Source organism: Trichomycterus rosablanca, chromosome 19, assembly GCF_030014385.1.
Source record: "Trichomycterus rosablanca isolate fTriRos1 chromosome 19, fTriRos1.hap1, whole genome shotgun sequence".
Classification (NCBI taxonomy): domain Eukaryota; kingdom Metazoa; phylum Chordata; class Actinopteri; order Siluriformes; family Trichomycteridae; genus Trichomycterus; species Trichomycterus rosablanca.
Genome location: NC_086006.1, coordinates 13,029,179 through 13,056,591, shown reverse-complemented (window position 1 = coordinate 13,056,591; position 27,413 = coordinate 13,029,179). Strand labels below are relative to the sequence as shown.

At 39.2% G+C, this 27,413-nt stretch overlaps 1 protein-coding gene across 1 annotated transcript in view; it reads right to left on the bottom strand.

Annotated features, from left to right (window-relative positions):
• Nucleotides 1–932: 932 nt before the first annotated feature.
• Nucleotides 933–27,413, bottom strand: part of edem2 (ER degradation enhancer, mannosidase alpha-like 2) — a 38,939-nt gene continuing 12,458 nt past the window's right edge. Inside the window, exons 2-11 of the mRNA XM_063015266.1 lie at nucleotides 19,606–19,716; nucleotides 10,650–10,689; nucleotides 10,437–10,542; nucleotides 9,625–9,750; nucleotides 4,673–4,884; nucleotides 4,169–4,310; nucleotides 3,926–4,050; nucleotides 3,613–3,757; nucleotides 1,960–2,081; nucleotides 933–1,473 (exon numbers count right to left, since the gene is read on the bottom strand). Coding sequence (XP_062871336.1) covers nucleotides 1,024–1,473; nucleotides 1,960–2,081; nucleotides 3,613–3,757; nucleotides 3,926–4,050; nucleotides 4,169–4,310; nucleotides 4,673–4,884; nucleotides 9,625–9,750; nucleotides 10,437–10,542; nucleotides 10,650–10,689; nucleotides 19,606–19,716 — 1,579 coding nt within the window. The 3' untranslated portion in view covers nucleotides 933–1,023. The remainder of the gene's footprint in view (nucleotides 1,474–1,959; nucleotides 2,082–3,612; nucleotides 3,758–3,925; nucleotides 4,051–4,168; nucleotides 4,311–4,672; nucleotides 4,885–9,624; nucleotides 9,751–10,436; nucleotides 10,543–10,649; nucleotides 10,690–19,605; nucleotides 19,717–27,413) is intronic.

The following is a 27,413-nucleotide window of genomic DNA, read 5'->3' as shown; positions in this document are numbered from 1 at the left end:
TTCCTCGCTCGCTGTTTTAGTACAATGTCACGTTAAGCTTTGTGCACCGCCACACTCCATAGGAAACAACGACAGCCAGCGCAAAAATGCTTTTGTCACTTCTCATGTGAATTACTGAGCTCGCTAAGTGATACGGTATTCCAAGATCAAGCATCTCCACGATTAAGAAGCGTAAGGAAACAATAAAGAAGTAAAGGTAAAGTGCAGGTTATATTGTATTTTTATATTGATTTGTAACTGTTTTTTCTGATTGTATTTCAGTGTTTTTATATAATACTTGTGTTATTTTCAGTGTATAAGTGTCAAAAACAACCTCATTATTTTTAATTAGCCTACAATTTATGTAGTCCCACGGGACCACTGAACGCATTAACAGGTTTCCGATACATCCTTATGGTAAAAATATGTTAAAACTCTATGCCTTTAAAACTCGACGCCAGTCCCAGAACCAACTGACGCTGAGTTTCAACATCAATGTAATTTTTCCCCCAAATGTATTTCTCCACACACGAGATACTTCAGAGATGGAGTCCTTGGAGACTTTTGTCTTCAGCTCATATTAATGAATTTTCTGGTCAGGGATCTGGGATTGGCCATGGCAAAAAAATGTAGATTTCATTGATTTTCAGGGGTGCTATGGATAAGTGACCAGCTGGAAAATCCAACCATAGCCTAGTTTAGGCTTTCTGGCTCAGGCAATCAAGTTTTGATTTAATATCTGCTGGTTCTTAATGATGAAATGCTGAATGCCATGTATCCGAAAAAAGTGTTCAGGAACAGAACAGCTCCATAAGAATTCGCAGGTGTGCCATCAATGGTGCACAAAGATTTGAAAACAAAAACAATATTTTCAAAGATATGTCAAAAGATTTTTTTTTCTTATGAACTTCATATCCTAAAAGGACAAACATTTAAAACTCACTTTTTTAAACTTTCAAATTTTAATTATTTTTAATATAAAACATTTTAATATTCAGTTACATTGTTATTCTACATTATAATGTAGGATCAATCTATGCCCATTTACTGTCTTGAGGCAACTTGGCCCATAACTGCAAATCGAGCACTCAAAGGCTGTGTAGGGCAAGAGAGGACAGGTGCTTTGCGTCTTTCGTGAGAATTCAACACCATGCTTTCTAAATTTCTGTCTTTTAATACCTCTTTTGCCTTGTCCATGAATGGCTTAAGAGGCTCTGATAAACTAAGAAGGATGTCCTTTAGCTCCCAGTGTTCATCCTGGTCCTTGCTGCAGCAGTGAAGAGCAGCTGGATCAAGTGGATGGGCCTCTGTATTAAAGATATAACCCCCTGCCCCAAGAATGCATTCCCCATGTGAACCGCCCAGATGAAATGTTGTGCCGCTGCTGTGAAGAAAGTTTTCAGGGTCAAACAGCAGATAGAGGTACTTAATAGTCTCAGCTAGGAAAAAAGACTCCATGCGATTGTCCAGCTTGTGGTCTCTCACATCCTTTACCTTTGCAAAAAGTCAGACATAAAACAACAGCATAAGACAAATGTCAATCATTTACCACACTGAAAATGTACTTACATAATTTACATATGGGTTGGGGAAGGGGGCAGCTGGTAGAGTGGGTGCTGTAGAGCAACACGGTTCATAAGGTCATAGGCAAAATTCCTGACGCTGGTCACTGTTTGCAAAGAGTTTCCCATGTTCTTCCACGTCTGTTTGGGTTTCCTCTGGGTACTCCAGTGTCCTCCCAATTCCCTCAAAAATGCAGAGAGTAAAGTGGCTGCACTAAATTGCCCTATGTTTTTGAGTGAGCGTTTCCCCCTGTCTGAAATATTCCCACCTTGCATCCAGTGTTGTCAGGTGGCACAGAACCCACTGCAACCCTGACCACAATTAAGTTATTCGTAAAAATAAAAGAAAAAATTAACTATTTGTCTAGGTTTAAAGTGTGAAGAAGCCATGCTGTACAATGTCATATTTAATACTCACACTAGCAAAGCCACATTTGACACGGCTTATTTTCTCTATGGACTCAATAGCATTCCGGCCCAACTGCAAAAATGATGGATCACTAGTGGCCTTATACAGGTACATGGCACTCTCGATTAGCTCTGAAACGATAAATTAGAAAATAGTTATTTGTTTATTTGGCACATGGATTATCTAGTGTAAGCACTGGCAGTGTTTAAAAAAGATAACTTGACCCTATACAATTCAGGTCCTCTGCCCAGGTATAACACAATCTAAGACAAACCCGACTGCCAGAAAAGTTAAGGCATATAGTAAAATGCAGTAAAAACAAGTATCAGTAATTTTTGTAAATTGTCTAATAAACGTTTATTTAACTGATAATGAAAGTACATACAATTAATTTAGTTTTGGCTGAATTTAATGCCTGAAATAAATTTAAAACATGTTTGGGGCTAAAAAAGAAAAGTTTATAAAACTTCAATGTGCACCTTTTTAAACATTCCACAATATCCAGGTGAAGTGGTGAAAAATAAAGGTACCATGGATAGGTAAGGCCCTATTAACTTTTCGCTTAATTTGCTTAATTTTATGGACCTTGTTTTTTTTTTAAATCACAGATTTTATGATTTTTTATAGAAAAGTGTCACATTTCACTGAAGTCATTAAAATACATACATAAATTGAATAACAGAACAAATGACAATGACCAAATTGACAATCAGTCACATTCATGTCCGGACAGGCAAGTTACACATGATTCATCAGTTCAAGTTCAATGTCAAATGCTGTCACATGCAATTTTGCATCTCTAAATCTTAAAACTTAAAAAAACTGGTGCTACGGGTGGAAACCCACACAGAAATGTTGAAAAAAATGCAAACTCCACACAGTTACGACCCGGATCGCTCAAATTACTAAAAATAACTGCTCAGCGTTTCAACCAAATCCATGAGAAATTCATCTATGGAAATTCTTTTGTTTAAAGTCATCCAATCTAAAAGGAGTTCCTTTAAACATTCAATAAAACTAAACTTTAATTAACTGATACTATTAAGTGTGACAAAAACGCATTAACAGTGGCTTTTTTTAATTTATTTATTTTTTTTATATTTTTTTCCCACTTTTTCCCCACTCCCCCCCCCCCCCCCCCCCAATTTTTCTTCCCTAATCTAGTCGTGTCCAATTACCCTGATTGCGTCCTCTATACTGATTCGACCCTTCACCGCTGACTGAGGACACCTCTCAACTGACATACGCCCCCTCCGGCACATACAGTCAGTACAGACTGCATTTTTCACCTGCACGAGTCGAGTTCATACACTGACAGGCACCGTGTATGGAGGGCCACACCCCCATCAGCATTATTCCTCAGCCCTGTGCAGGCGCCATCAGTCAGCCAGCAGGGGCCGCAGTTTCACCAGTTATGAGGACCTATGATCCGACTTTTTTACGCTCTAACCCTGAACAACAGCCAATTGTTGTTCATGCTGCCGCCCAGCCCAGTCGGAAAGGCAGAGCTGAGATTCGATACGATGTATTCAAAACCCCAACTCTGGTGCGCTAGCGTACTTTACCGCTGCGCTACCTGAGCGGCCACTTCCCAGATTTTTAACATTTGACACATTTTGGCTTTTTCTGGTGGAAACTGGGTGTAGTGTAATTTGCATGTACCTGGTCTTAAAGGATATCCCTCTCGCTTGTCCACAGCATAACCCTGAGGAATGTTGTAAAACTCTGGAAGGCCACCAAACTGTCTCCACACCGTAAAGTAGTTATGAAAGGTCCTTGTGGCACTGTCAATGTCCCCTATTAGACTCTGAAACATTTTTATTAATACCAGATATGCACATTAGAGTAAGACCAACCAACCAATGGTTATAAGCAAAAGAGATCTAATTTAAGCTGTACATTCTAACATATACTAAAGTTAATGATGGGTCAAAATAGTCTGTTTAACACAGGCCTGTGTTGTCTGTCCTCCTACCTGCAGACCTGGCCAAAATGCCTCCAAAGATTGAAAGACAGGCATGGAAACTGTGCCCTTATGCATCTGTACCCACAAGTACCAGTCATCAAACTTAGTGTAATTCTTTATGGCCGTATTAAACTCTGCAAAAAAAAAAACACTTTAGGGCACAGATAAATTAAGTCATAAATATGCTTTTAAATTATTTCTATTTTTTTCTCTATATCTTTTTCTATGGAACCAGTACCATGTCTTTCATACCATGAAACATTGTCAGAAGATTATCATCTTGAAGCATAATGCCACCCTTTAGCAAGTACTCAAAGTACGAATCAATTCCTGCTCCAATACCTGCATCCTGAGCAATCCATTTGGAGGTAATGATGTCAATATGGTTCCCAACCTGAAAAACAGGCAGTTCTCTTTGTTTTTTTTTACATTATCTGTTACCAGACGTAAATAACTTAAAAACACTGAAAGCGAACTAGCAAATATCAAAAAAGGCATGCAATACAAATGTATGTAATTAAAGAAAATTGCCCATGTTTGATAAATACTTAAATCCAGAAAATAGGTGTAGGGATTTATTTGATGAGAAATTTCTCACTTTCACCATTGTCATGAATCATATTAAAAAGCTCACTTTGAATAACATCTATGTGTTTTCCTGTATGTATTATTTTGATAAATAAATGGGATTAACTGCCATACAATTATTATTTTTAAGTGTGTCAATGTTTGTTGTTGTGCACTGCTTTATCTTACCAGGCCAATGCCTGAGCGGGTGTTCCAGAGGGCACTGAGGGCCTTACGTGCAACATCTTCAAACACAGGGTCTCCAGTGAGACGACTAAGAGTGGAGAACTCCAAAATAAATGTGCCCACGCCTGCAGTGCAAGTAACAGATGTCTCACTTGGGTTGACTCCTTTCAGCAGATTCACCGTTCCATAAGGCATACCAGTGGGTGTTTGAAATGCTAGAAATTTTAAACTCAGCATTAGCTTTGTATGAAGTATAATCTCTTTTAAGTGAATCTACATTCAAAAATAAACAGTGAAAGGTCAATAAAAGAAAAGCTTAAATACAATGATATAAAATCCTGTTTGTCACTGTGCAATCAATTTATAAATAAATAAATAAAATAACTTTATATTACCCGATGGGGTAATTAGCTGTAATAAATTGTTTTTGTTAAGCACAGGCATACTAAATAACTGTAAATAATTAAATTTTAATATTGAAGAGCAAATTATAACAATGTATATAATAGTACTCACAATAATAGGACAATAATATATATATATATATATATACTGTGTATATATATATATATATATATATATATATATATATATATATATATATATATATATAAATATATATATATATACTGTATATATATATATATATATATATATATATATATATATATATATATATATATATATATACAGTGTATCACAAAAGTGAGTACACCCCTCACATTTCTGCAGATATTTAAGTATATCTTTTCATGGGACAACACTGACAAAATGACACTTTGACACAATGAAAAGTAGTCTGTGTGCAGCTTATATAACAGTGTAAATTTATTCTTCCCTCAAAATAACTCAATATACAGCCATTAATGTCTAAACCACCGGCAACAAAAGTGAGTACACCCCTTAGTGAAAGTTCCTGAAGTGTCAATATTTTGTGTGGCCACCATTATTTCCCAGAACTGCCTTAACTCTCCTGGGCATGGAGTTTACCAGAGCTTCACAGGTTGCCACTGGAATGCTTTTCCACTCCTCCATGACGACATCACGGAGCTGGCGGATATTCGAGACTTTGCGCTCCTCCACCTTCCGCTTGAGGATGCCCCAAAGATGTTCTATTGGGTTTAGGTCTGGAGACATGCTTGGCCAGTCCATCACCTTTACCCTCAGCCTCTTCAATAAAGCAGTGGTCGTCTTAGAGGTGTGTTTGGGGTCATTATCATGCTGGAACACTGCCCTGCGACCCAGTTTCCGGAGGGAGGGGATCATGCTCTGCTTCAGTATTTCACAGTACATATTGGAGTTCATGTGTCCCTCAATGAAATGTAACTCCCCAACACCTGCTGCACTCATGCAGCCCCAGACCATGGCATTCCCACCACCATGCTTGACTGTAGGCATGACACACTTATCTTTGTACTCCTCACCTGATTGCCGCCACACATGCTTGAGACCATTTGAACCAAACAAATTAATCTTGGTCTCATCAGACCATAGGACATGGTTCCAGTAATCCATGTCCTTTGTTGACATGTCTTCAGCAAACTGTTTGCGGGCTTTCTTGTGTAGAGACTTCAGAAGAGGCTTCCTTCTGGGGTGACAGCCATGCAGACCAATTTGATGTAGTGTGCGGCGTATGGTCTGAGCACTGACAGGCTGACCCCCCACCTTTTCAATCTCTGCAGCAATGCTGACAGCACTCCTGCACCTATCTTTCAAAGACAGCAGTTGGATGTGACGCTGAGCACGTGCACTCAGCTTCTTTGGACGACCAACGCGAGGTCTTTTCTGAGTGGACCCTGCTCTTTTAAAACGCTGGATGATCTTGGCCACTGTGCTGCAGCTCAGTTTCAGGGTGTTGGCAATCTTCTTGTAGCCTTGGCCATCTTCATGTAGCGCAACAATTCGTCTTTTAAGATCCTCAGAGAGTTCTTTGCCATGAGGTGCCATGTTGGAGCTTTCAGTGACCAGTATGAGAGAGTGTGAGAGCTGTACTACTAAATTGAACACACCTGCTCCCTATGCACACCTGAGACCTAGTAACACTAACGAGTCACATGACATTTTGGAGGGAAAATGACAAGCAGTGCTCAATTTGGACATTTAGGGGTGTAGTCTCTTAGGGGTGTACTCACTTTTGTTGCCGGTGGTTTAGACATTAATGGCTGTATATTGAGTTATTTTGAGGGAAGAATAAATTTACACTGTTATATAAGCTGCACACAGACTACTTTTCATTGTGTCAAAGTGTCATTTTGTCAGTGTTGTCCCGTGAAAAGATATAATGAAATATTTGCAGAAATGTGAGGGGTGTACTCACTTTTGTGATACACTGTATATATATATCCCAGCTCTGGTGCGCTAGTGTGTGTTTTTACCACTGCGCCACCTGAGTGGCAAGTTTCCACACTTTTATATTTCCGTTGGAGATGGTGAGGGCGGGAGAAGTAGTAATTGGTCGTGTCTAAGAGAGCTTATAGTCCGGATTTAGCGCCATCTGATTTCCACCTTTTTGGATCGCTTAAAGAAGCTTTAAGGGGAACATGATTTTCATGTGATGATGATGTGAAAGCAGCAAAGCATCAGTGGCTACGCGCTCAACCAAAAACATTTTTTTGCTGCTGCCATTAAAATGGTATGACGCTGGGAAAAGTGCATCGCAAAGAAGGGTGACTATGTAGAAAAGTGATGTAATTTGTTTACAAAAAAGTGCAGAATTTTTTTTAAAGAACCCTCGTAATTGCAATTTATTGTAGGTAACATTAGCACACAGTTAGAACAGCATCTTAAATACAAACTTTCTCTCTGTCTTTCTTAATTTAAGTATTACATAAACACAATCAACTTGTTTAATATAAACCCAATTCCAAAAAATGGTCTGGCATTGTCTTGCTAAAAATTACCATGGACTTTCAGAGAAAAGATATCTTGATGGCAGCATATGTCTCTGTCCAAATATACTAATATAATAATCCTAACATTAGTCTCCACATCAATGAAATCTTTACACATATGTAAGGCACCTATGCCGTTGGCACCGATGCACCCCTATACCATGACAGATGTTGGCTTTTGCAGCTTTTACTAATAAAAGTTCATTTTATCGTTGACATAATGACCTAGACTATCAAACTCTAAAATATGAATTCATCTGATCACAAAAAATGTTTTTTTTATTTTGTTTTGGTATATCTGAGAGAAGCTCAGATATCTGAGAAAAGCCTCTAGTGAACTCCTTACTTGTCCTTATTTCACAGACTGTCATAAGTGATGAAAGTATGGGTTAATTGCTAAGCTGTAGTTAAGCGGGTGCTAAATGTAGCTAGGTGGTCACTAAGATGTATGCAAGTATGTATGTGGGGGGAAGTATGAATACTTTTACCTTAATATGCCATTTAAAAATGAATGGGAGTGAATGGGACAAGAAAGAGGTTAAAGGCCGGATGGCAGGGGAACAAGTGTGCATATCCAAAAGCTGTATACAAGCATGGTGTCATCAACAGGACTAACGTTTTAGAGTTGGAACAGTGTAAATATCTAAGATGCTAAGGGGTTGCTAGTCTGTGTGTATGCATGCATGCAGTTGGTGGGGGTGTAAATACTTTTGCTCCGGCAGATCACAGTGTGTGCAAGCACATAGTTGGTGGAGGTGTGAATATTTTTGCTCAGTCAGGTAATTGTGTGCATTGTTGTTGTGATATGTTAAAGGCCTTGAATGCAGGAATGAATGTATATTAACAAATAAAATAAAGCTGACCAGACAAAACATGAAATATCCTGGGTTAATACTATCTGCAATGAAATAAAAGTCAAAGTAAATGCAAGAAACACTGTTTTGTTAATTTGCATTTTTCATACTTTCCAACTTTTTTAAATTTGTGATTGTATTAGTAATTTTAACATTAGAGGCTACGCACTTTAACATTAGAGGATGTGCATTAGGGCTCACAGGGCTAGATGAAAACCTAGGTAATAAATGAGTTCCAGCTTTTAAATTCAGGATTTCCGAGCAGCTTCACAGATTATTTTGGTTTAGTCAGGGCGGGGACTGGAGATAAGAATTTAGGGAGGTGATCTTAGTCCGCTCCCCATTTGGTGTTTGCTAGTACTTCGATGATGTCTAGTGTTTTAAGGCAATTATTTTTTTATGGATTTTATGTGTGGATTGTAAATTTGTGATAAATATTTTGGTAGTCCTTACAGTGACTTGGTGTCTTTTTAGAGCATTTTAAGTTATTTTAGTAAAAATGTTAGATTCTAAGGTTCAGAGCTATCTGATAGGATTTGTTCTTTTTGTTTTCTGATGGGATTTTGTAAGTTCATTAAAAGTTTCTGCAAGTTTGTTTACTGTTTCACTCTCTTCTGCACCAAGAATGACAAGAAATCACTACAGACATTATTGAAGACTACACCGAAGAACAACTCTATTATTATTTATCTATTTATTACCAGTTATAACTTTTAGATCATTTAATTCTGTGTTCGTATGCTCTGTGTAAATCGTGTATTTATTTAAAGTATCCTCCTGGCCACCCAAGAAGGATGGGCCCTGCTGAGTCTGGTTCCTCTCAAGGTTTCTTCCTGTAATTTTCAGGGAGTTTTTCATTGCCACAGTCGCCCTCGGCTTGCTCAACAGGGGTTTTTTGTATCTGTTGGTCCTGGATTTTGTAAAGTTGCTTTGAGACAATGTCTATTGTAAAAAGTGCTATATAAATAAAGTTGACTTGACTTGACTTGATGCTTCCTGTGCTGGATTTAAATTGTGGTTTCTTTTTTTATTTTGTGGATCAGGGTTTAGAATGAGAGGTCCTTGTAGAGATGTTCTTTGTCTTTTGACTTCATTTATTGTTGTCCTTGCTTTGGCTTGGCGGATTTTGTAGTTTATCAGGTTTGCATTTGTTCATGTAAATACAGGAACCAAAAAATAAAATCACATTTCATTTATCCATATTTCTCACCTGGAAGAAGTTTGCGAGCTGCATCCTCAGCCAAGCGAAGTAGCGGACCAGAACAAGGCCAACCCACCTCTACTTTGATCCCAGCCTGCCTGGACAACAGATGAGCTGATAAAAGCCCCCCAACCACTGCAGAAACCCAAAGAGAGATTAAGATAAGCATGAGCAACCACATACTGTTTAGACATTCAATTGAACAAAAACTCTGCAAAACAAGTAATGGTGTCCTAATTACACAGGCATTTCACGTCACAAAATCTGGCCTAAACAAACCAACAAGGTTACCAAAAATTTATGACAGTTACCTAACAGAGCTGGTCTGAGAACCAGAATACATTAAAGCAATAAGCCACGAGAGGCCGTGCGTTACTGCGATTTTATCACGGGTAAGGCTGTTTTGGCACGACGCGAAGCGGAGTGCCTAAAACATCCTTCCCCGTGATAAAATCATAGCAGTAATGCATGGTCTCGAGTGGCTTATTGCTTTTATAAAACGGCGGTCAACATAAAATATAATAAAATACAACAATGTTCAATAAATAAATGTTTTTATTTACAAAAACACTTACAAAAAGCATTCTTCCGTGAAATCACGTAGTCCGTTAACAGTGTTGCTAGGCAACATGAGGGCGAACATAACATTCACTTTTTCTTTTCAGTGGCGTATTAATATGGAATGATGTGAGATGGTCATAGGTGTGCGTTTATCGGGGATTTTACAATGGCTTCGAACGCGGCTCAGCCAATCTGATTTTAGGACCGGAACTACCCGTTTTATAAAACTGATTTTGTACTGTAACGTACTGGCTTCTCACCTCGTATGTTTGTCTCAAACACTGATGCATTTACATCAATATCAAAATCCACAGTGTCCTGAATTAGAGCAGCCACACGCTGAAACTCTGTGTGATTCCCCAATATCTACAAATATTGCAGAGAAAATTGTACCTAGTTAATAAGGTTATTAAACAAAACAATAAATAAATAAATAATTAATTAATAAATAAAACAGCAACACAAATTCATACCAGTAATGTGTCCAAGGCATCAATAAGAGTAAGTGAAAAACTAAAGACACAGATGAGAGAAAAGTTGAATTATATTTATGTCAACATTTGCCACAATGGAAAAAATAAACAGCAACAGTGCTTTGTCATGACTGCATTTGGTACAATTCATTTCCTCCACTTTGATTTGCTGGCATTAATTTCTGGGTTAATGGAAATATGGCACGTTTTCTGCAGAAAATTGTATACTATGTAGCATTGACAGTGGTTTGCTTGTATCCCAAACACAATCTTGTATTCCCACACAATCAGAAGACCAATACATAAAGCTTTGTTCACAAAAAAGCAAATACTGCACAGATAGATACACCTATTAGGCATAACATTACGACCACCTTCCTAATATTGTGTTGGTCCCCCTTTTGCTGCCAAAACAGCCCCAGTGCATCCTGGTGCCACATGTTCCCCAGGTAAGCAACGCACGCACCCGGCATTCACGTGATGTAAAAGAAAATGTGCTTCATCAGACCAGGCCACCTTCTTCCATTGCTCCATGGTCCAGTTCTGATGCTCACATGCCCATTGTTGGACAGGGGTCAGCATGGGCACCCTGACTGGTCTGCGGCTATGCAGCCCCATACGCAACAAACTGTGATACAACGTGTATTGTGACACCTTTCTATCAGACCCAGCATTAATTTCTTCAGCAATTTGAGCTACAGTAGCTCGTCTGTTGGACCAGACCACACAGGCTAGCTTTCGCTCCCCACGTGCATCAATGAGCCTTGGCCACTCATGACCCTGTTGCCAGTTTACCACTGTTCCTTCCTTGGACCACTTTTGACAGATACTGACCACTGCAGACCCTGAACACCCCACAAGAGCTGCAATTTTGAAGATGCTCTGACCCAGTTGTCTAGCCATCACAATTTGGAACTTGTCAAACGTGCTCAAATCCTTACGCTTGCCCATTTTTCCTGCTTCTAACACATCAACTTTGAGAATAAAATGTTCACTTGCTGCCTAATATATCCCACCCACTAACAGGTGCCGTGATGAAGAGATAATCAGTGTTATTTACTTCACCTGTCAGTGGTCATAATGTTGTGCCTCGTCGGTGTGATGCCCTAATTAAAACTGAGTATAGTAATTTAGTAAAAATATGGTCAAAAAAGTTAAGTAAAAGTGATTTGAAAAATCAGGTAGCATTCCCTACACCACTTCTCATGAAGGTAAAAAAGACAAGGTGCTCAGCATGGGCTAAGACATAGAAACGATTTACAGCAGATGACTTTTTAAAAATCCAGTTTATTGTTCCACATTTCATTATGACAGTAACAGAGCAGCAACAGGTTTGTGTAAAGAGAAGAACAAAAGGATGAAGCATGGTGGTTGAAATATTTGTTATATTAGTAGTTTCAACTACTCCAAAGTCAAGCACCTGCACAAAATCAACTTCACCCTGACAAAGTACTACCACCTCATCAAGCATTTTTGGTTGGACATAAAGTGTTCATTTATTTACATGTACAGCTTTAAGCAGATGCATTTATTCAAAGTGACTTACAATTGTGAAAAAAATAATACAATCAGGTGAGGTTACATTGCCTAATTCAGAAGCCCAACAGTGGCTGTGGTAACATTAGAGGCTTGAACCACTCTCTGATCAATAATCCAGTAACTTAACAGTTGAGCTACCACTGTAATAAATTAATTTAATGTTACAGACAGTAACTGTAAGATGTACAGTGATTTCAAACAGTATTGAGACCTCTTGACCTTTTGCACACTCATATTGTTTGGTGTATTTGATTGTGAAAGGATAGAATTGCCATTTTTAGCCATGAATCTACAAAACCCATTTCCAGTCAAAGTTTTGAGAGGTAATTTAGATGGATGGATGAATGGATGGATAGAATCCCAAATAGGAAAAAAGCTGGGACAGCATGGAAAATGCACATTTATTTTGACTTTTATTTCATTGCAGACAGTATGAACCTGTGATATTTCATGTTTAGTCTGGTTAACTTCATTTAATTAATGAACTAAACTGTATGCATACATTATCATCAAAATGAAAATAACACTTTAAAATCTAATAAATTACAATATAATAATAAAAACATGGTTGAATAAGTAATTAGCACATTAGAGTTGTAACAGTTCACCAGTTACTTAGACTATTAACCCTACGTTAACAGAGAGCAAAATAAGAGTTTAATTCAAATCTGCCTAATGCCAGCTTTGCTGAAGTACCCCCAGATCATAGCTTAATAAATAAGAGAATTAACAAATCACAAATTTTTTTTATTTTATTGTGTCTTAAAATACATCCTGGAAATGGGGTTTGTAAGCTACTTTCGAGGTACATCTAATAATTATATTTTTATAATATAGGCATGAGGCATGTGTTAATACATTAAAACAGAAAGATCCTTGTTGAGAATTGTTATTGTCAAATGCAGACCTTTTTATTTACTATGGGTACTGACCAACATGCTCAAAGTCATAGTGCATCCATATATAAATACACACACTATATTGCCAAAAGTATTCACTCACCCATCCAAATCATTGAATTCAGGTGTTCCAATCACTTCCATGGCCACAGGTGTATAAAACCAAGTACCTAGGCATGCAGACTGCCTCTACAAACATTTGTGAAATAATGGGTCGCTCTCAGGAGCTCAGTGAATTCCAGCATGGTACCGTGATAAGATGCCACCTGTGCATCAAGTCCAGTCATGAAATTTCCTCGCTACTAAATATTCTACAGTCAACTGTCAGTGGTATTATAACAAAGTGGAAGCGATTGGGAATGACAGCAACTCAGTTGAAAATATGACTTTGTAGTGGTAGGCTTTGTAGTGGTAGGCCACGTAAAATGGCAGCAGGGTCAGCGGATGCTGAGGCGTATAGTGCGCAGTGGTCGCCAACTGTCTGCAGAGTCAACAGTGCGTAGAGAGCTTCATGGAATGGGTTTCCGCGGCCGAGCAGCTGCATCCAAGCCTCACATCACCAAGCGCAATGCAAAGCGTTGGATGCAGTGGTGTACAGCACACCGCCACTGGACTCTAGGGCAGTGGAGACGTGTTCTCTGGAGTGATGAATCACTCTCCGTCTGGCAATCTGATGGACGAGTCTGGGTTTGGCGGTTGCCAGGAGAACGATACTTGTCTGACTGCATTGTGACAAGTGTAAAGTTTGGTGGAGGGGGGATTATGGTGTAGGGTTGTTTTTCAGGAGCGGCCCCTTAGTTCCAGTGAAAGGAACTCTTAATGCTTCATCATACCAAGAGATTTTGTACAATTTCACGCTCCCAACTTTGTGGGAACAGTTTGGGGATGGCCCCTTTCTGTACCAACATGACTGCGCACCAGTGCACAAAGCAAGGTCCATAAAGACATGGATGAGCAAGTTTGGTGTGGAAGAACTTGACTGACCTGCACCTCAACCCGATAGAACACCTTTGGTATGCGGAGACTGCGAGCCAGGCCTCCTCATCCAACATCAGTGTCTGACCTCACAAATGCGCCTCTGTAAGAATGGTCAAAAATTCTAATAAACGAGCCACTCAGGTGGCGCAGCGGTAAAGTACGCTAGCGCACCAGAGTCGGGGTTTCGAATACATCGTATCGAATCTCAGCTCTGCCTTTCCGACTGGGCTGGGTGGCAGCATAAACAACGATTGGCTTTTGTTCAGGGTTAGAGGGTAAGAAAGTCGGATCATAGGTCCTCATAACTGGTGCAACTGAAAAAAAAAATTCCCATAAATACACTCCTAAACCTTGTGGGAAGCCTTCCCAGAGAATTGAAGCTGTTATAGCTGCAAAGGGTGGGTCAACATCATATGAAACCCTATGGATTAAGAATGGGATGTCACTTAAGTTCATATGCGTGTGAAGGCAGACGAGCGAATACTTTTGGCAATATGATGATGATGGCGTCCCCTCGTAGTCCGAGGATAGATCTTCAGTGCGATGCTTGGTTCTCCGTCAGTGTTTGGCTCTCTGATTGCTGATGAGGCCAGTTCTTGAGCCAAACATTCTTGGACATTTTTCACAAGGGATTGTAAGAGCTTTAGGTTGCCGTGCTCGTCTCGCTTCCACATCCGCTCTTCTGTTGGCTTCAAAGAGTGTAATTCCTTGTTTGACAGCTCTTCTCCACAGAGGTCTTTCTTGAGTCAATGCTTCCCAGGTCTTGGGGTCAATGCCTGTGGATTTTAGGGTCCGCTTTAATTGATCTTTGTAGCGTTTCAGTGGGGCACCGAGGGGTCGCTTCCCCGATGCAACTTCAACAAACAGGATCCGTCGTAGGAGTCGATCTCCTGACATGCGAGTTACGTGGCCTATCCACCGGAGTTGATATTTCATGATGGATGCTTCAATGCTGACAGAAGAAGCTCTTTCCAGCATGGAATTATTGGTCACATAGTCATCCCAGTTGATGTTGAGAATGGCTCACAGCTTCTGTTGGTGGAACTGCTCAAGCTTCTTCCGATCTGCTCAGCAGAGGGCAATATATTATATATGAAATTTGTTGAGGGGGCCCAAAATTTTTTAGTTAGTTACACAGATTCCCAAAATCCCTTGCTGTGCAATCACTGTATATTTTGATTACATGTATTCTGATATTTCATTGTCTTTTAGTTATTGTAATATTTTACTTAATGAAAATATTGTCTTGTTTTTACTGTCGTTATCAACGCACTTTATCGCTAGCATTAGCCACTTGCAACTGTAGAGGGTCGGCTCACCTAGCTGCTGCGAGTGCTGATCGTCCGGCGGGGGTGCTACAGGTCTTTTGCTGCGTGCGGTGGTGGGGGTGTGGGAATAAAGGCACACAACAAGGTAGAGTTCACTTTAACTGTTTAGTCAGGACTTCAATGAGCGTTACAACACTTTAGACTGCTCCAGCACCCGAACTACCTCAATGCTGGGGCCATACAGCGAGTCTCATATACAAAACTAACTAACTGAAGAACGTCCAAATGCACATGTATTAACCAGGTGCTGCATTCTGATTGGCTGAGCTGAATGTCACTCACATATCACCGCTACAATATTGTAGTATAATAATAACGACCTGGCGAGTGCAGCCAATGGGTGGGCAGTGCTGTGGGGGGTTGAGTTCATGTCGTGGTGGCCCCCCTCCCCCGCAATGGCACCTGCCCCCCTGACCCCCTGGTACGCCCCTGTGCACAAACACATAAAGGGCACGGTGTGAACTGTATGGCGCTATCAGCAAACTGCAGAAGATTCATTTCTTGTCAATGGAGATTTTAATCATGCAAATCACAATTCAGTGCTCCCCAAATTCCATAAATATGTGGACTTGAGAGGACAATCACTCGGAACCGCTCAGCTTCTTCTCACTACCTTCAATGTGTTCTACAGAGGTAGTATAGAGAGAATCCTGAGCAGCTACATCACACTACCTCATTTGGGAATTGCATTGTCTCCGACTGACAAACTCTTAAGAATGCTTTAGAAGATGCGGTAGCATTCGATTCCCCACTGCTAGATTGTGCAACAGTTTGTGTTTTCACAAGCCATTAGACTTAGACACAGTCTGAACTGATGGACAGCCCATGTATACACACACGCCCGACACAATCTTGCTTAAATTAACATTATCTCAGACTCAGTGATTGTATTTATGATATGCATTTTTGCACACACTGTAATGTCTGCTGCTATTAAACTTTACACATTAGCATGTATTAAACTGTCCTTTAGTCCTGTCCCAAAACTTATTTTAAGTCAAATTTTTTTACTTGCAAGTTTTTGTATTTATTGCACTGGTTTTGTTTTCACTGTTCTGAAATGTTTGCACTCGTGCTCTGTCAGTGCTTCCTCTAGAATTTTTTTTAGCAGCGGTGGCAGGCACCCTCAACCCCCCACACACCCACGGCCCCCATCCGGTGCAGCGTTTGTGTTAAAAATGAACACATTAGCCTTGACCTCACTGTTTTAAAGCTTAGAATCTGATTCATTAGGCAGTATGTGCCAAACCGAAAGTAACATAATGTTTATTAACTGTAAAAACTTAATGTTAGCTAGTTTAATCTACCTTTCTTTCTTTCCTCTCCTCTATTTCTCCCCTCTCCTCTTTTTCTCCCTCTCTCGCTCGCTTGTCAGCAGTGTTGCCAACTCCTCAGTAAGGAAAGTAGCTATTGGCTAAATGACATCATCGCCTAATTTGCATAAGCAATCAGCACGGACCGTGACGTCATCTGTGGGCGTGTCACAGTGTAGAGGCTGTGAAACCGCTATTGCGCTGTTCTTTCGTATTTTAAAAGTTCATCTGATTAAATTTTGATATTTTCAAAGCGATAAACTGTGTGATATGAGGCTTAACGTGAAAAATAAAGCTTAACATGACTCATTGTACTGAAATAATGACCGATGAATTTGGGCAGTACAGAGCACTTATAACCACTACAGAGCACTTATAACCAGTAATAACGGAGAGAAATTTAGTGTTCCTGTGTGGTACTTTTAGTACTCCAAGTTACGCTTTTTTTACGTAAAGCTTTTTCGATTCTCTCGAGAAGCCGATTTTCAAAACCCCGAGCTGCAGAACCACCACACAAGGAGTTAATACAGCTAAACACAGATGTATATGGAGCTTTTGGACTGGATTTAATGGTTATTTCACACAAATGGATGTTCGTGTCATGAACTTTTGTGATGTTTTATCGCTCAAGCCGAGAGCTGAGCAAATTGGCTGTTTGAGCAGAGGGTCGCGGTGAGAGCGAAGCGCAAAACGATTCTCACGTGATGCACACGCGCTTAGTTCCCAAAAAAACTGGTGGAAACGCGGGTTGTAAGACTGACCGCCTGTGAGTGCTTTGGGACGGGGGTAATTGCGGTTTCATGTAATTATAGAAATTCTGTTGGAGCGGCGGCAATAATTAAGCAGCGGCGGGCCGCCACCGCAAAGTACATGTAGCGGAAACACTGTGGTGCAACATGGTCCCGAAGAAATGTTGTTTTGTTTCACCAAGAGGGGCAATTACTAGGGATGTCCCGATCACGTTTTTTTGTTCCCAATCCCGATTATTAATTTTGATCCCGATCCGATACCGAGTCTCAAACCGATACTTGTATTTTCTAGATATTGTCTAGATAAGAACTGGATAATACTGTTCACACAGTGCACACTTCAAGTACATTTTACAGTTTACAGTTTTTAAAGTGCTTGTATTGTGACAATGGTTTGATGGACGTTTCTATGCGAAGTGAGTGTGTTTTGACCCTTTGGGGCTTCCATAGTGCATGGAATAGCGTGCTTGACTCTAGCTGTCCGCTATTCGGTACCGTAACAGAAGAAGTTAATAAAGTGTTCTGCTCCCGACAATATGTGAATATACCGTGTATTTCTTTCTTTATTAAACAAGTGCATCACTACGTTGTTTTGTAAACCAGTGTGATCCTTGACTCACACACCATATAAATCAGGGGTGTCAAACTCACGGCCCGCGGGCCAGATCCGGCCCGACACATCATTTTATGTGGCCCGCGAGAGCTTAAACGACAATTGTTGTGATGTTCGAGTCGTTACAGAGACGCACTTATAATTTAATGGGACACCTGCGCCTTTAACCGGCAACTGTTGACATCGTAGTCATGGCAACTAACTTTGACCTTCGCTGAGAAGCCATGTGACTTTTACGGCAAAAGAACGCGGGTAATAATGTAAACAATAATAACAAATATAATTATCTTGTAATATATTACCAAAGCATCGTCTGTAAGTAGTGGCGTTTATATTCTCAGTTGTTTGTAAATGTTTAGTGAGTATATCACAGCATTTTAGTTACAAATTTACCGTAATTAAATACAGTTGTTACCGTTACTATAGCAACTACTTAGCGCTATTTTACGTTTGGTTAAATCTCATATTGTACCAGATGTAAGTTCTTTATTGTTTTTATTGTTTGTATGTTTATTTTGATGCACACACTTTAATTTCCTTCGGGATCAATAAAGTATCTATCTATCTATCTATCTATCTATCTATCTATCTATCTATCTATCTATCTATCTATCTATCTAGATCTATCTTTCTATCTATCTATCTATCTATAGTGTATCACACAGCTGGGAAGCAAATAAAACTGACTGTGTTCTGAAGGGAGCTGTCTGTCTGTCTGAGAAAGGGGGATAAACTCTTAGTGAGGGCAGAACAACTGTCTTAAAATACACTGTAAAATCCTACATTAACTGCATCTTTCAAAATGCATGCTGATTTTTTGACCTGCAAAGTGACACATCCCGCCAATAGATGATGTTAAGAAATATTTACACAATCCCAAAATGTACAAGAAGATAAGTAAGAAAATTAAGCAGAAGGAGGAAATTTAATGAAAATGAAAACAAGTTTGTCTCTTGTGTTATGAGGCTGTGTCTGTGGTAAAGGAGGACAATATAAATGCAGAATTTAGCCTACAAGAAAAACAGACTGCAATCTCAGCAGAATACGTTACAATTGGCCCTTTGAGGGCCACCATAATGCTGATGTGGCCCTCCACAAATGAGTTTGACAGCCCTGATATAAATAGTAAAATTCTACAATAATGAACGCAGCTCTGCTCCTACCGCCTCGTGAAACGCTCACAGTACAGATATTACACTTCACTGTTGGACTTGTTTCACTTTCCAATTCAAACTATTTCCACACAGCAGACATGCTGATGTAAAACAAAAGATCGGGATTACGATTGGGTTTAGTAAAGCCGATTCCGATCAGTTAAAAAATGCTTTGATCGGCCCCGATCCCGATCTTTGAGATCAGATCGGGACATCCCTAGCAATTACTTTTGCAAAAAGCAAAAAAGTGGTAAAAGTATACTATTCCGATAATTTTAATCAATAAATAATAAGTTAATTACATGTAGCAAAAATATTTGCTGTATTAGTTGCATGTAAAAACGTGATTAAGTAATTAATAGGTAATTTCCTTATGTTTATACCTTCCCCAAGTATCCTGTCCATCGCATGTCAAAGGTCGGAGCTCATCATATGGATATGCATTCTCCAAGTAGTTGTTGTAGGCATGATAAAACATAGACTTTATTCTGTCTCTGTTGAGATAAACAACACAAAAATGTGTATGGTTAAAAATGTCATTTAAAATACCTGCTGTTCTGTTGTGCACACTGGATCCAATAACATCAACAAATTCTGAATAATACCAGATGATGACCTCCGTGAAGCTGGCCCCCCATGTGGTCAGAAATGGAATATAAATATTATTATTCGTTTGTGCTGCGTTTGTGCTGGTTTGTGCCGTAGGAATCATCGTTTGTGCTGGCACCGTTTTAGAGAAATTAAGTATTATATTTTATTACCCGTGACGTCACTCAGCCCCCCCATCAGAGCCCAAATTGCACCAAAAGCTTCTCATTCGTTTGTGCTACGTTTGTGCTGGTTTGTGCTGCTAAAAGAAACATTTGTGCTGTTTTAATTTGCAAGTTATTACGCTATAAATATTACACCCGTGACGTCACCAGCCCCCCATTAACGTCCAAATTGCTCCAAAAGCATCTTTCGTTTGTGCTACGTTTGTGCTGGTTTGTGCTGCTAAAAGAAACATTTGCGCTGTTTTAATTTGCAAGTTATAGGCTAAATTCTCTCTTTTTTTTTATTAAGTGAGGACACTTAGCCCCTAACAATGTTAAAATTGCATCACAGAGTGAAATTTATTATAATCGAATTACCTTTAAAAACCTTTAACATTTTAAATGTTAAAATGTTATCCATAACATTATCCATACACATGTTACACAGCTAAATTGATTTGTGAATTCCAAATGTTAATGTTATTTCAAAGGTTTTAAATGCTTGTGGGTCATCAACAAGTATATTCTACCTACAGACTCACCAAATAATCAAAATGTAACATAGCTTAAAAAAGTTTAGTCACAGCAAAATTCCATGGTTTGTGTTATAGCTCTGATGTCTTTGTTATTCTATTTATATAGGTCTTCAAACCAGAGTAAGAAGTAAAGGCTTTAACAAGACCACCCAGTAATGCAAGAGAGAAATCAGAAACAACTTCTTTTGGTACAGATGCTCCTCCTCTAAGCCATTCAGAGACCCAGTTTGATATGGCGTTAATGTCATGCCGCTCAGACAGCATTTGCACCACTGGGATGTGAATAGAAGTATCTCCATGTGAGGACAGAACTCCTTGATATGGAAATATATGTCCTGATGTTTCTGTTGGTCTAGTGAGCCTTTTGACTACTGTACCTGTAGCATTAAAACTTACACTGGAGTCTTTACTAGTATTTTGACTAGTAGTTGAGAGGGGGTCCAATAGTGGCATAAAAAATTTGTCAAGGCCGATGTCATGAATACTGCCCCTATGAGGCACACTGTATTTTATTAGATGAGGGGGAAAGGATGGGGTGTTTGTGTTCTACCTCCCTATCCCCTCTCTCTTGTTTGGCTTTTCTTAATGTACTCAGGCTTGGTAGGTGGGTAGCTCTGGGTTACCTAGTGGCATTATCTTGTAAGCCTCTGTGGCTCGCCACACATGTAGCAGTTTTTTACCCTGCCAGAGTTCTTCAGAGACCGGCAGTCTTTTCTCTCCAGATAGCATGTGCTTTGCCTTTCCAGTATGAAGACTGTCATCAATGTAATCAATTCTGCATTTTAGCACTGCTGGTGTGCTCACCTCTGGTAGACTCTCACTGGAAATGGACAATTTTGCAGTACAGTGGCCAGTGATGTCAATGCACTTAAATGCACTGTGTGGGTACACTTTTGCTCTCTTGAAACTAAGTATGCAGGCTAATCTGGTCATGTTCCAGATCTCTTCATTTAGGACATGAGACCATGTGCCAGAATTAGAGCTGTCACTGTCTTCATCTGCCTTTACCTTCATCTATATTTTTGATGCAACCATTTTCAATTTCAGTTGATTTGTCTTTCACTTGCCTTTTAATGTGTATGTACAGCATATGTTTGTTTTATATTTTTCACAGAACTGTCCAATCTTGTTCTAAATGTCATTAATATGATTAAAATTCTCAGAGGACTATTACAGGGTTTTATTAGAAGCAATAAATGACCTTAAAATGAGAATTATGTGTTTATGTGCTATGAAAGCTCTTTCCTGGAATGTCTCTTCCAACAGTTGCCTGAGGAGAGGACAAAAGAAAAGTATGCTCAGACCTTAGTCAAACGTGACTACCAACTTTTTGTTGCTAGGACAATGGTCTTTCTCATATGTGTTTTTTTCTTTTATAAAACTTGCATAAAAATAATGTTTTTTCATGCCATGCCTTGGGTTGTTGAAGCCCAATTTACTGGCCAGTGAGCGTAATTTAAAGGTAGGTCTTTATAATAACGTGGTAATGTGGTGTATAGTGGAGCAGAATGACATTCTGCCAAGGTTTTGGTGCAGCATGCTATCTAGTGAAAGGGAAAGTACAAACAAAATGAATGAGTGCAGTGTAATTAGACAAGGCAGTGCATCTTAATACAATAAATATGCAGGGCAGCATGATGGAAAGTATAAATGTGTAAAGTATGCAGATTTGTGAAGACCTAACAGAACTGACAGCAAGTTGCACAGGGAGATGGATAAACAAGTATAACCTTAATGACTAATATGACGTTATATGCTGAGGGTTATATATTTGTGTGTTTTGTAAGTGGATGCTGCAGTAGATTCTTGCAAACAACGTTAATGAGCCGAGGAAGCTTTGGGGTTACTTCTTTACAGTGTCATTACAGTGATACACATATGGGAATCCTGATCACCAGTAAACTGCATGTCAAATTAGACATGCATTGCATTCTTCATAAAATACTTGTATTCATACAACAAACACTCCAACTCTGCCTCAGTATTTTATTACTGATGTTGAGTCTACTGAGACACTTTTCTCTTCATAAAGTGACAATAAAGTACAAAATATTGAAAATAAGTCATCTTACTGTTATTTTAGTCACGTTTTTACCTGGAAAAGAAATTTTAGGGGTTTAAGTTTAAGTTACGCTGTCTGAAAATGACTGCTTACAGTCAAACAGGTCCCCACCCTGTATCTCAGACTTTGGCCCCACTGTTAAGAAGTCACATAAGGACAATTGGTTTATTTATCAAAGGACTTTTGACATTAAAATTATTGATGCGACTAAATAAGAATGAATAGAGAGAATGCCATGTAAAACCTATACTTTTGTAGTGTATATTTCTGTAGTGTTAAGTGATTCACAGTTTACAAACGTGTGGTAAGTTATGTTCTGCCATAAGTTGTGTATATTGCAGGAATATCAATTAAAACATGAAAACCAATTAAAACTGCGTGTTTAGTTTCAAGAGGATATTGAAGAGGATACGCAGTATGGCTGAGTGCTTTGACATATCTGTGCAAAGTGGAATCCACATCCAATGACATCATCCAGATGAGATGACGTCAAACAAAATGATGTCAAACAAATGAGATGGTTTTGATGCAATTTGAACATTTTATTGGGCTAAATGTCCTCAATTTATAAAAAAAAAAATATTATTTAGCCTATAACTTGAGAATTAAAACAGCACAAATGTTCCTTTTAGCAGCACAAACCAGCACAAACGTAGCACAAACGAATTAAAGGGTTTTGGTGCAATTTGGACATTTTAGGGGCCAGGTGTCCTCACTTTATAAAAAAATATATTATTTAGCCTATAACTTGAGAATTAAAAGAGCACAAATGTTTCTTTTAGCAGCACAAACCAGCACAAACGTAGCACAAACGAATGAGATGCTTTTGGTGCAATTTGGACGTTAATGGGGGGCTGGTGACGTCACGGGTGTAATATTTATAGCGTAATAACTTGAGAATTAAAAGAGCACAAATGTTTCTTTTAGCAGCACAAACCAGCACAAACGTAGCACAAACGAATTAAAGGGTTTTGGTGCAATTTGGACGTTAATGGGGGGCTGGTGACGTCACGGGTGTAATATTTATAGCGTAATAACTTGAGAATTAAAACAGCACAAATGTTTCTTTTAGCAGCACAAACCAGCACAAACGTAGCACAAACGAATGAGATGGTTTTGGTGCAATTTGGGCTCTGATGGGGGGCTGAGTGACGTCACGGGTAATAAAATATAATACTTAATTTCTCTAAAACGGTGCCAGCACAAACGATGATTCCTACGGCACAAACCAGCACAAACGAATAATAATATTTATATTCCATTTCTGACCACATGGGGGGCCAGCTTCACGGAGGTCAGATGATGACATCAATCATATACAGTATATCTGTGTAAGTTCACCATGTCAATTACTTTGTACAAACGGTCAGATTTCTTTTGAGTCTTAGCCCCTCTACTGAAGCACTAAGCTAATAAGTTTCATTCACTTTTCAGATTCTCAATTAAGCTATTAAATTTACAACCCCAAATCAGAAAATGTTGGGACGGTATGGAAAATGCAAATAATAAAAAAAACCACAGAGTTTCTTACATTTACTTTGACTTGTATTTCATTGCAGACAGTATGAACATGAGATATTTCATGTTTTGTCTAGTTAACTTCATTTAATTTATTAATTAACATCCATTGCTGCATTTCAGGCCTGCAACACATTCTAAAAAAATTGGGACAGTACAGCATTTACCACTTTGTAATGTTGCCATTCCTTTTCACTACACTGAAAAGACATTTTGGCACCGAGAATACCAAGCGATTTAGTGTTTCAGGTTTTATTTTGTTCCATTCTTCCTGCAAACATGTCTTGTACTGTGCAACAGTACAGGGTCGTTGTTGTCGCATTTTTCGTTTCAAAATTCTCCACACATTCTCTATTGGGGACAGGTCAGGACTGCAGGCAGGCCAGTCCAGTACCCGTACCCTCTTCTTCCACAGCCATGCCTTTGTAATGTGTGCAGCATGTGGTTTTGCATTGTCTTGTTGAAAAATACATGGACATCCCTGGAAAAGATGACGTCTTAAAGGCAGCATATGTTGCTCAAAGATCTCAATGTACTTTTCAGCAATAATGCTGCCATCACAGATGTGTAAATTACCTTTGCCAAGGGCACGGACACAGTCCCATATCATGACAGACCCTGGCTTTTGGACTTGTGGCTGATAACAGTCTGGATGGTTCTTTTTCGTCTTTGACCGGGAACACACAGCGTCTATTTTTTCCAAAAAAGACCTGGAATGCTGATTCATCTGACCACAATACACATTTCCACTGTGTGATGGTCCATCCTAGATGCCTTCGAGCCCAGAGAAGTTAACGCCGCTTCTGGACATGGTTAACATAAGGCTTCTTTTTTGCACAGTAAAGTTTTAAGTGACATTTGTTCATGTAACTGTATTGTAGTGCTTGACAAAGGTTTGCCAAAGTAATCCCTTGCCCATGTGGTTATATCAGCTATTGTTGAGTGGCGGTACTTGATGTAATGTTGTCTGAGGGACGAAGATCACGGGCGTTCAGCTTAAGCTTGTGCCCTTGGCCTTAACTTGGCACTGAAATTCCTCCCAATTCCTTGAATCGTTTAATGATATTATGCACTGTAGAGAAAGAAATATGCAAATCCCCTCCAATTTTTTCAAGGTACATTGTTTTAAAACATTTCAATTAGGGATGTCCCGATCAAGTTTTTTCATTCCCAATCCCGATCTTTAATTTTGATCCCGATCCGATACCAAGTCTCAAACCGATACTTGTATTTTCTAAATATTGTCTAGATAAGAACTAGATAATACTGTTCACATAGTGCACACTTCAAGTACATTAGTTATTCAAATTAATCCAATGTATATGTTTAACAACTGAACAGCTCTGCAGTGCTGTAGGAAAAAAATTGCCTGCATCCAAGCTATTGCTTAATGTTCTTTTATGTTTACAAAATAAAAGTAAACAAACTTGTAGCATTGTAGTAGTACAACTAGAACACTCAAAATGAAGTGACGGTTCTTTTTGAGGAAATCAGCATCTCAATGGTTTGATGGACGTTTCTACGCGATGTGAGTGTGTTTTGACCATTTGGGGCTTCCATAGTGCGTGGAATAGCGTGCTTGGCTAACGCGATGACTCTAGCTGTCCGCTATTCAGTACCGTAACAGAATTAGTTAATAAAGTGTTATGCTCCTGACAATTTGTGAATATACCGTTTATTTATTTCTTAATTAAGCAAGTGCATCACTACGACGCTCGGTTACATAACTAAGCCAATCAGAGTGCTTGATACTGAGATGTCGTTCAGTCTTGTAACATGGCAACTCTGAATGTTATGGTCCTTAAGTTTTCATACTCGGATTAAAAGTTATTGTTTTATAAACCGGAGTGATCCTTGACTCACACACCATATAAATAGTAAAATTCTACAGTAATGAACGCAGCTCTGCTCCTACCGCCTCGTGAAACGCTCGCATTGCAGACATTACACTTCGCTGTTGGACTTGTTTCACTTTCCAATTCAAAGTATTTCCACACAGCGGACATGCTGACGTGAAACGAAGGATCGGAATTAGGATCGGCCTTAATAAAGCCGATACCGATCAGTTAAAAAATGCCTTGATCGGCCCCGATTCCGATCGGGACATCTCTAATTTCAATAATTTTCTCACACATTTGTTGACAAACTGGAGATCCTCTTTGCTCATCAAAGACTCCTTACGATGCTGCTTTTGTACCAAACCATGATTACAATTACCTGTTGACATCACCTGTTTGGAATCACATCATTATTTAGTTTTTCCACCTCTTTACTAGCCCTAAATTGCCCCGTCCCAACTTTTTTTTGGAATGTGTTGCAGACCTGAAATGCAGGCATGGAGGTATATTAACAAATGAAATGAAGTTGAGCAGACAAAACATGAAATATCTTGGGTTCAAACTGTCTGCAATCAAATAAAAGTAAATGTAAGGAACACTGCATTAAGGAACACTGCAAGAAACAAAGATGTGTGCTTAATAAAATACACTGTAACAACACTTGATACAGAACAACTCCATATAAAGGGTTGTAAGAGCTTAAAAACTTCTCTGTTGTCGGCACATCCTGCTCTCTGAAACTGATGCACTCAGCTGAACACACACACACCCCAAAAAGTTTGGCAAAACGACAGCTCAGCGAAAATCAGGAAAATTGATTAGATCAGTCAGAGACCAGAGGTATGTGTCACTTCGCGAGCAAAGGGCATTTTGCCAAAAGTATAAAAACTGATTGAACGCACAATACGGGGTCTGTGCTTCAACTTCCCGCTAGGGGTGAAGACTCAGAACGCTGCAGCCTGAGAGCCTGGGGAGAGCCGATTTCTTTGCAACTTTTCAATAAACCTCTTAATTATAAAATGAGTGAGTTGACCTGATCAATTATCTAGAAAAGATTCATTAGATACAACAAATGGTAGCAGAGGATGATTAGAAATTGATCAGCAATCACTGAATTGGTATTTTTATTTTTTCCATTATTTGTCATTTCTCCGGTGTTTTCATCCGTATTGAAGAGGAGTCAAAAAAAGGCTACGCCTGGTGAATAAAGAACCTTCTACACTCGCTTGGGTACCGATCTGAAAGGTAAGGGCGCTTAGTCCTTCTTTAGCTGTTTTTATTATTTAGAAGCGAGTGTGGTTGGTCCGATATTCACCGTAAGTGCTATTAAATTGATTATAGTAGAAATTTATTTGATGAATCGGCTCTCCTTTACTCTCATTTACTGTTTATATTTCAAATGGTGTTTTGGTAGAATCTCACTTAGGGAAAGTTGGCCAACGACAGAGTGTATAAGAGCCACCGGCGTGTGGTAAAGTGGAGCGG